At 37.0% G+C, this 10516-nt stretch overlaps 1 protein-coding gene across 1 annotated transcript in view; it reads right to left on the bottom strand.

Annotated features, from left to right (window-relative positions):
- The window catches only part of LOC149227589 (putative LRR receptor-like serine/threonine-protein kinase At1g53440), a 274290-nt gene extending 264457 nt beyond the window's left edge, over positions 1-9833 (bottom strand). The window contains exons 1-2 of the mRNA XM_089380545.1: positions 9771-9833; positions 9590-9661 (exon numbers count right to left, since the gene is read on the bottom strand). Of these exons, the coding sequence (XP_089236671.1) occupies positions 9590-9645 (56 nt within the window). The 5' untranslated portion in view covers positions 9646-9661; positions 9771-9833. The remainder of the gene's footprint in view (positions 1-9589; positions 9662-9770) is intronic.
- Between the last annotated feature and the right edge of the window lie 683 nt (positions 9834-10516).

Raw genomic sequence — 10516 nt, forward strand, 5'->3', positions numbered from 1 at the left:
GAAATAAACAGAGAGAAAATAACAGTAAACTGCAAGTAAACACTGTATACCTCCAGATCTTAAAAATGACGCAGCTAGGGCTACCGGAAACCTTTTCGCGTGAAACGAAAGGGGTTCCTCACTGGAACAAATGCTCCGAACACAACAGAGTAGTCCTCTCGGCCCGAAAGCAGTCAGAAACAGCAGATCTAGGAAATGGCAGTCGGATGCAGTTCTACCGGCTTCAGATTTAGATCACCAACGGACGCGGCCCTCAAATAGCTCTGATACCATGTAGGAATTTACAGGGTAAGTTCCTCAGAAAGAACACCAAAAGGACACCGCTCACAACCAGATCACAGATCAATACACCAGTATTTTTGACGTGGTTAAAACCCTCAAAGAGGGAAACAGTCCACGGCCTGAGCCAACCTGGCCACTTCAGGCAATTTATTAATCAAAGAATGAAAATTTACATAAGCTTCTCTCATGCACGGATTACCCTACAAATGACCCTCCATGCGCTTTAAATAGAATTCATGGACCAATCGGGTGTTAAGCCACGGATCAAGTGTCGGTAATACCGAGGAGAGAATGAACCGTCAGATCACTACATATCGTGACCGTCGGATTGTAAGTTACAAAATGTACAACGGTAAAGAAACACACTTTACCTAACTCTATACCTAACTCTACACTAGACCAAGTTGTACTTAACTATTTCCTATGTGTCGAAATATCCTAACATTATGTCTTGGCCATCTTTTGCATTTTATGATACATTTCCTATTATAAGTGGCCAAATTATGTGTTTATCTTTCTTTTAGCTACATCAACCTCTAAGGCATCATTCCAAGACTGACCCAAAGTGTGGACAAGGGGAGGAGGAAGACAACACCTTGTGGAACCAATGGACAAATGTGGACCCAGATGGGGAAAATTTGTAAAGGGCTAGTAATGAGCAAAGGGTACTGAAATATATTGTGCTGGGAAGCAGAACCACGCAACCAAAATTAGGGTTTCCCATGTAGTGCCACTCCTAAAGCTAGTATCCAATAAAGGAAATCCCATGGGACTAGGATACAAGATTAACACCCAGGTTGAGACAAGGGAACAAGTGTACAGTTCAAGCCCATTCTTTCCGTCAAATCTCCCACTAATCCATGTCCAAATGTGCCTAAGAAAAGCAATCATAAGCATCCAATTGCATAATGAAAAGTCATACCTTCGGGGTTGGAAGGCCCACCTTCAAACATACAATCATAACAGATAGACAAGGGCACATAATGGATGACTCAAGTGGTGGAGAATGGTGGCACATCAAGCTATTTGGTGGCTGCAAGGGGTTGTTGGCTACCAGCTAAAGACAAATCTAGGAGAAATTTTCTCCTATAAGGGTCACCCACTGGTGGTGGGTAATAGTTCCCACAGCCATATCCAAAGTTCACAACTCCCAATCTCCACTAATTGCTATTGGAACCCATCCATGCCTCTCCTCTAATCCCTGTATGCAATCAATAGATGGACACCATGTATCAATAATCAACCTAGTACATGCTAAACCACCCTGTTTCTGCCATATCACACAACGAACCTTTCTATCTCGTCTCCTGATGATGCACACAAATACTGCCTGGAGCCTACATGCCCTCCTGTAAAAGAGGTCTACCATCCACTGTACCTCATGCTCATGCAACGCCTCGAAATGTCCTACCAAAGGTTTGTCATGCAACTTCCTCATGATCATCTCCCCAAGTGTGTACTTAGGGGAGGTACATATGCTACATCTGCAGTAGACTAGGCCATCCCTAAGCCAACACCGACCAACTCGTGCACTAAACATACGCCTCAATTGGAAGGCCTCTCTCTTGTCCATGATGCTCTGTGTCTCATCCAACTGTCTTAGGTGAGCCTCCTCCATCATGTTGGTCATGATGAAAGCATCAAGGGGTGACAACCAAATCCTTTGTGATAGTAAACAACACTAAAAAGTGTTAGGCATGTGAATCCCCAAGGGTATGATTGAGAGCCCATATGGATATACAAGGGTAATCATGTGAATCCCCCTCTCTCCATCTCTAATATGTTGATATCTCGATCATAGACATGATGCTCCCAGATGCTCATCCATCCCCTCACCGATTCTAGGTAAACTTGGGTGGCATAACTCCTCACATGCTAATGGGGATGTCATTGTTGTGATGATCCTCAGTGGCTCCTATGCCCAATACATCAATGGAAAAGTATCATCTCCATACAATTCCTTGCCAGGTGGCATACCAATGCCATCACATACAAATGTCTCATGCCATAGCACGTTGATCATCTCGCAATCCCATACACGAACAATGTGCTAGGACATCTCTTGCATTATGCTCATTCGGTTGTCAAACCAACTGGACACTAATGTTGACCGAAACTCCATGAAGAAATGTATGTACTTAGTCACTGGTTCAACCATTCCGCCATAGTCATCATGCACCTCTGGAATACAATGGAAAGCCCCACCTGGATCCCAATGCCAACTTGGGCTTCCAATATCCACTCCACTCATGTCAACTAAACCTGAATCCCAGATGGATATACCCTTGTCTGAAATATGCCTATCTCCATATCCCATGGATGCATAATCAGAACCCTCTGGAACATATGTCTCTACAAGTGCCTATTCATCTGGGTGCTCCTCGTGCTAAAATATCACAAGAGGTTCCTCTATCAAATCATGAGTGTCCCTAACATCCTCTTGTGTGATGGTTTCCATACTTAATTGACTGTCTACAATGGGGGATGAAGAATGTCCACAACTCAACCCCATACAAAGTTGCTCAACCTGCAACTCTGATTCTTGAAGGGCCATTTGAGTGCTCTTCAAGGACTCCTAAGTAGTCTCAAGCTCATACGTAAGCCTATCAAATTCCTCTTCTTTCCTTTCTAGTGCATCATGATATATCTCAACAAGCATGAGTAGCTGATCTCTATCTGAAAAAAGGTGAAGGTAGTTAGATTTCATCTCTACCAATGCCTCTTTAAATGTCTGAAAATCTGCTAGTGAAGGCTCTCTTCCCAAACTGTCACATATCACTACATTTCTCCAGCAATAATTTTCCACTAATGTCTGTGTATCATCATAATGCCTTGTGGATGCCATAATATGGTCGACGCTTACCCTCAATTGGTTTTCCAAATTATGGGCACAAGTAAGCATATGAGCAACATCTTCTTCATAAATAAATCATCTGATGGGTCTGAGTTCACACCACTGACTACCTGTGTATTATCATCTTTGCACACCTCTTGGGAATCATCATCAACTGTCGTAGCCTCATGATTTTCCTCAACAATCTCGTTAAATGACGACAAGCATTCTGCATCATTATTTGATTCTCCTTCATCCCAAACCTTTGAACCAACCTGCTAGAGTGAATTTGGGCTAGCTTCATCTTCAATGGGTATGACTTCTCCCAATTCATCCTGGGAGGTTTGATCATAGTCCTCACTTCCAATTATCACTGGGATTTTGTTCAGCCATTGTGCTCCTTTTACCTTCATCATCTGCAAATCTACAATTTATTTTTCCTTTTGTCACCCTTGATGATGCCCATGCTTTGAATTGTTCTACCAATCTTGTGAAATTCTAGTTATATTCTTCAAATTTTTGAACAAGTCTTTCTTGTTGCAACTGACTCTGGGGGCATTTCTCCCTTTCAATTTTGTCCCTAAAGTTCTTCTCGATATCACCTTGATTTAGACCCACAACTGACCAAAATCATTCTCTAATACCACTATAATATCCCTTTTTGATAAAATTCAAGGAATTTTGGGACATTATAGCTATTCCTTTTTTTTTTATGATTCTGCTGCTAAAATATGCTAATATAACTCACAAAATTTATTATTTTTTCCTTTTACACATTTCTTCAAACACTTAGTGAGAAAACATTTCTTTGAACACTTAGTAAGCAAAGTAATAAACACTTGCAGCAGAAAATATTCCAAGAGCACATCCATAATATTAAACTTAACAGGAGATTTACATTCAAAATACCAACCCAGAAATATGAGTACAACTCCGGAAAAATGGCTCAATCAATTTGGCCCTTAGAAAAGGATGAATTCGGCTATCTGAAATAAACAATGCAATTTTGGCCCTCCTCTAGAATAAAGAATTCCGCCTCAACAAATAATCCTAGCTCCAACAAATAATTTCGGCCCTAGCAAATACAAACTCCAGTAAATAATCTTGGCCTCATCAAATAAAGATATCCAGAAAATAATCTCAACCCCAGTAAATAAAGAACTCTTTAAAATAATCTCGGCCCCAACAAATGTAGATCTCTGGAAAATAATCTCGGCCCCAGTAAATAAATATCTTTGGAAAATAATCTTGGCCCCAACAAATAAATATCAGATCTAGAAAAATAGATAGAGCCCCAGCAAATAACTCAACTCCAACAAATAATATTTGCCAACAACCTAACCCTCAGAAATAGCAAATGAAACTCAGCCCAACATCAACAACTCGATCTCTGGAAAATATATATAAATTCGACTCCTTGAGAGATAGCTACAAATTAACCTGCAATTTAAGCACAAATGAAAATTTGAATAATTTCCCCACAATGGCAACTAGGGTGGCAATGATGTCCACCGAAATTGGATGATTACTAGCTAGGGTGGCAATGGATGTCCACCAAAACTAGTTTGAGAGTCTCACTTGAAACCCTCGACAGAAACTCGCCTGAGCTCCCAAAACAAACACCAAGAAATAATCATAAACTAGAATGAATGAGAAATGACCTCTCCCTTTTTATAAGATTTTGTTGGATCTTCTCCAATCTTCTAGAAATCTCTTTTTAATATTTTATTAATAAGCCACTTAGTGCATTTTCCTCTTATTTCCAAGTGACTTTTTCCCCCTTTTATTTACCCCTTAGATAAAAACACTTTTTCTCCTTTTATTTAATAAGTGACTTTTTTATTACTAATTAAAGTCACTTTTATCTCCATAAAATGCTTAAACTGCCACCATGATCACACCAGCCTCCCAAAGCCCCTTTTCATCATTCTGTTTTGTAGATCTTTTTGTCCCGATTCCAATGAGCTATTACACTAAGGTATTTCTCCAAGTAATAAGCCCAAAACAACACCTTAAGCATAATTAATTAACATATGCTCGTTAATAGCTTCGTTGTACGGAAATTTTTGAAATGCAATGGAACTAATATTGAATTGTGTAGATCTGATCCTGATGATGAAAAATGGCAAGCGATCCCAGTGGGCCCCCATAAAACTCGTCATAACCCTCCAAGCCCACCAATAATCTAATCTTGTTCCTGTGACCTGGCTGACATAAGCTTTGGAAATCCCTCCTAATCTCACCACAAGGCAATCCAAAAATTAGGGACATTACATATCCTCAATGGATTACTTTATATTCTTAGTCTTTTGGTTCTTCTCATTAAGACTTTGCCTGACTGGATTTTGACCACAACCATTCAGAGTTTCTCTTGTTACCTCGGTCTTTGACTAGAATTTGGCCTTTGGCTATTTAAAAATTTCAATTCTATTGAAGAAAGAAATTTCTATCCCAAACTGAAGTAGTCATTCATCAGTAGTCACCGTAGAGTTAGTCATCAATTTGTGATACATTCACTTGCATAATTGTATTATTGTATAGTTGCAATTTAGTCACAACTCTCCATATTATTTTTGACTATACAACAAACATTCAAATTTTATTGTTTTTTTTGCTGCAAACACATCAGTAATGTTGTAATATCAAAATTGCAGTGTTTGTATAACCACTAAAACCACATTCACGTCCATATTCTTAAAACACACATCCGTATAGCTTTCGCTACCAATTTCCATTCAAATTATGTATAGATCAATCAGACATGTTTTTCAAACTCATAAAATAAATATTCATTACAACCATTAATTGGCCTTCCATGCCAATAAATAAATAAAATATTTAAAATAGGCCCATTCGGAGAATTTATAAGTGTCACGCCTCTTTTGGAGAAACGTGATTCTAAAATGAAACAATAAGCATTTTTATTACTTTGTCGTGGAAAAAAATAAGGCGTCATTTTAGAGATCCGAGACCCTTCAAGTAGAAGGTCAAACCACCAGCAATGACTCTACTTAAAAGAGAATTAGTCTAATTGTTGTGTATAGTTGTTGTTATTTCTCGTGATGTCATTTCCCCATTTTTATTTTCCTTTATAGTACAGCCACAGAGTAGGTTTTCAAGGCACCGGTTGGCTATGTTATGGGAGAAACTTAGAAAGTTTATGCCATTAGGAGTTCTAGGGGAGTTTTGAGCAGTTTTTACGAGATACGATGGCATATTCTATTATCCGCATAGCTTGACTTTCGTTCTGTTGCATTCCGACAACTTTCAAAAAATGGCTTTATCACTAGGCCTAACTTAATTAATTACGCTTGGGGTGGCATTCCAAGAGGATCACTTGATGGAATGCCTCAGTGTAATAGCACGTTGGAACTGGAACGAGAATATCTACAGGATGGGATGCTGAGAAGTGACTTCCATTGGCCGGAGAAAGTATGGTAGATGATTTACCATTTTCCTATGGATTTAATTAGTCATTTAATTAAAAGGGGAAAATAATTAATTGGAGGCAAAAAGGCTAAATTAACTTAAAATAAAATTAAAAAGTCACTTATGATAAAGTCAAGGGAGGATCTTCTATAATAATAATAAAATAAGATGCTTCTAGAGGCTTGGAGATCTATCTATGAAGCCTTTAAAAGGAGGCAAATGAGATCATTTGGTACATCTTGGATTGGAGCATTTGTCTTTGGTGTGGATTGGAGAATTCAGTTCTCTACCATAGTAGTCCTAGGATGAAAACCCTTGGATGATTTAGTTAAAGTGGGCAAGAACCCATCTCTCTCCTTGATGAATTCATTCAAAATTCACAGGTTTTTCTCATCAGTTTCCAGTTATTTTGGAGTTTGGGTTTAGCTTGGAGCAGATGTTTGTGGGAGGTCATTTCCTCAACCATATTCCTGTTCTTATACCAGCATATTCGATATAATAAAATAAGGCTGAGCTTCTTGCATGCTTGTGTTGTTTATGTTTCAGTTGCAGAATTTTGTTCCAGTTTTTCAGTTTAGTTTGTGGTTTAATTTGTGCATATCGTTTATAAAATTAGCGGTTTCATTTTTTGAAGAAATTTCCTACAAAAATTATATCTAGAACATTACACGTGAACAATTATATCAAGCCATCATTATGTGATATGGTTGTTGTCCAACAAATTATTAGCTCACAGTCGTGTCTATCTGCTAAAGGGTTGAGGGTATTATAAGTCCACAACAAAGAGTGATACAAAAACATTACAAGCTAGGAAAAATGACAAGCCTTTCCATAACTATGCATTGAAATCAAAACATTTCTAGATGGGAAGACAATGTTATGAACATAAATATGTTTAAAATAAAAATAATAATTAATAATTATGAAAGGACATGTCTCAAAGGACATGAATGTTCATGAAAGAGTATCCTACCTAACTATATGTACGAGGCCCTCATTTGTATCATCATATCAATTCTCCCATATATTATTCAATATACTTATTTATTTATCCTCAATGAATTACTTTATATTCCAAGTCTCTTGGTTATTTTATTTGTGTGCCATATTTAGATGTCACAACTTAATATGAAAATGGATTGCATACCTCATATTTGAAGACCCACTTTCATCAGGTGACTTGGGTAGAGGAAAATAATATTTGATTGGAGAGTGGTTAAGAGGCATCTGAGAGTGGCCATCTATCGATCAGTGTGGGGCTGCTAGCTAGCAAGTTGGATCAAATGGGGGGGTAATTTTCCATGGGGGTTACCCATAGGCTGGTAGTTAATAACAGTGTTGATAATATCGTTCTCGACAAAATGTCGGCAAGGGTCTTGAAAACAATATCGGCAAGGGTCTTGAAAACATCTTTTCGGCAATATCGGCGAAAATATCACGAAATATCGAAAAATATTGGCAAATATAAAAAAATCGTTTTTTTTTTTCATATTTTTAAACATATAAAACAAAACTGATATTTAGCCAAAATTTTCAAAATATCGCGATATTTAGCCAAGATTTTGAAAATATCGCGATATTTTCGTGCAGAAATATCGTTTGTCTTAAAATCGTGATATTCACAATAGTTCGTCGTCAAGATTATCAACACTAGTTAATAGGCCAGAAACAAATTCCTTAAAAAATTCTTCAATCTTCAGTAAACATTAAAATATGTGAACCAACATAAATAATAATAGAAAATAAGTAGCAACCCTTGACACAAATTTCAAACTTGGCAGCCAAAGTCACTAGCTTTTAATCTATTTATCTACTGTTTTGGCAATTCTTTGGATCACTCTATCCCACAACTCTCCTTGGGTGAGGCTTGCAAGAAAAAGTGGATTCTAAGGACTTGAACACTTAGTGAGGCTGAATTAAAGCCCATACATGAGATTAAAGCCAATCGGGAATATGATTATTACTACCGAAAGCATTGATTTTTTCCCTTTTGAATCTTGGAACTTCAAGTTTTATAGAATATTTTGTAGGAAATCTATTCCATTATAAGCATTTTTCTTCCATGACAATCAAGAAAGAATCATTGGCAAAGTGGTCATTAACCATTTGCCCCAAGTTAGGCTCTGGTGATGGAATGCCTTAATCAACCCTTAGGCCATCCTGTTCTTGAGAGATAACCAAGGGATTTAGCAACAATTACATACAATCCAAAGTCTATGGGAACATAGATTCTCCCTTCCAAGATATGACATTCAACTCTCTCGAGCAATGGCCTGAAGTAATAAAAACATTTTCTTCTTACCTAAAACCAAAAAAGGAAGTTGTGTTGGAAATCTATATACTATCTCCCACACAATGGATCCCTTCCAAGATATGACATTCAACTCTCTCGAGCAATGGCCTGAAGTGATAAAAACATTTTCTTCTTACCTAAAACCAAAAAAAGAAGTTGTGTTGGAAATCTATATACTATCTCCCACACCATGGATCCCTTCCTTTTATAATACAAGAAATAGGAGTGACTGCTATGCTACACAAAAAAAAAAATGTGTTCGATTTTATGTATCAAACTAGGTATATACAATTCTGTAAATGTGGTTTTCATAATTTCGTGTTCTTTTAAATTCACGAAGTGAGTATAAAATTTATTTGTTTCCAGCAGCGTAACCCTATAGGCTGTTATATTAGACAAAAAGGGCCGGTTTCTTCTTCTATAAAATCGTCTATTTCCTGTTTGTTTATGTATGTGGGACAATTTATCGTCAACTCCACATATATTCCGAGAGACTAGTAGTCTATTTCCTGTTTGTTTATGTATGTCATCATATCTGGGACAATTTATCGTCAACTCCACAGATATTGCGAGAGACCAATTTAATTATTTTCATTAAACCATTGAATTTCTATATTGCGAGAGACCAATTTAATTATTTTCATTAAACCATTGAATTTCTAATATGTTTTAGGGCTTCCAAAGTTATGAGAGTGGTCGAGGGAAAGCTATAATCCTAGAAAATATAAGAACAATAAACAAAAGTGGCTTACAAACTTTGTAGCCCAATAAATTCTCCAATGTATGAAGGAATTTCACCAGAAATCATGTTGTTTCTTAGCACTCTGCACAAGACGTGAAATGTTAGAATCTTATTGTTTAGAAGATGAGCAGCAAAGTCGAATAGCTTGCATTAAGTTAAGGTTTATAAGCACAAGAGGCTATTTCACTTACAGTGTAGTCAATTTCTTCAAGTTTTTTACGAATGACAACGACGAGACACCTGACCACGTTATGTCAATTTATGAACCAATTTACTCTCTTGCCAGCATGCATACGAAATATATGTCAACAAATAGTGAACTTTTAATGTCAATTTATGAACCAATTTACTTGCATTTCAAGTTGCAAAAATGCCAGTGAACGTTGAAACAAATACATACAGATTTGTCAAAGAGGTTAAGTTGGAAAATCTTGAAGGAATTGGACCCTTGAAAGCATTCCCCTGTAGCCTCCTGCATAGCCCTTTCATTCAACATCGTGTGCAAGCCATATAATAATGTGAAAATTAAATGGACAAATGTCTGTACATTAAAATTATGATAGATAGAGAAGAACAACGGTATGAACCAATGTATAGCTTCATGAATTTTTAATATAAATTTGGATACCATATAACATTTTGAGGAAAAAAAACAATACACTGACAAATTAATGTTTACAGAACATAAGATCGGTTACACTTGGTTAGAAGGATCCAGGTTCAGCACAATTCTTATGCATACATATAAATGATGACCAAGTTCATCATAGTTTCATATGCATATGGATGCTTCTACAAACAACCTATGCCTATGATACCAAGTGTGTATAAGTTCATTACAAATCAAGTAAGTCTTAGGTTTATGTATGATATGTTAAAAGGATCTATTTATGTTGATGATTATAAAAATGATAGACATCAATCTTTCTGATTATTC

This window comes from Pinus tabuliformis, chromosome J (genome assembly GCF_031772625.1).
Source record: "Pinus tabuliformis cultivar Carrire ecotype Pingquan chromosome J, CPIR1, whole genome shotgun sequence".
Classification (NCBI taxonomy): domain Eukaryota; kingdom Viridiplantae; phylum Streptophyta; class Pinopsida; order Pinales; family Pinaceae; genus Pinus; species Pinus tabuliformis.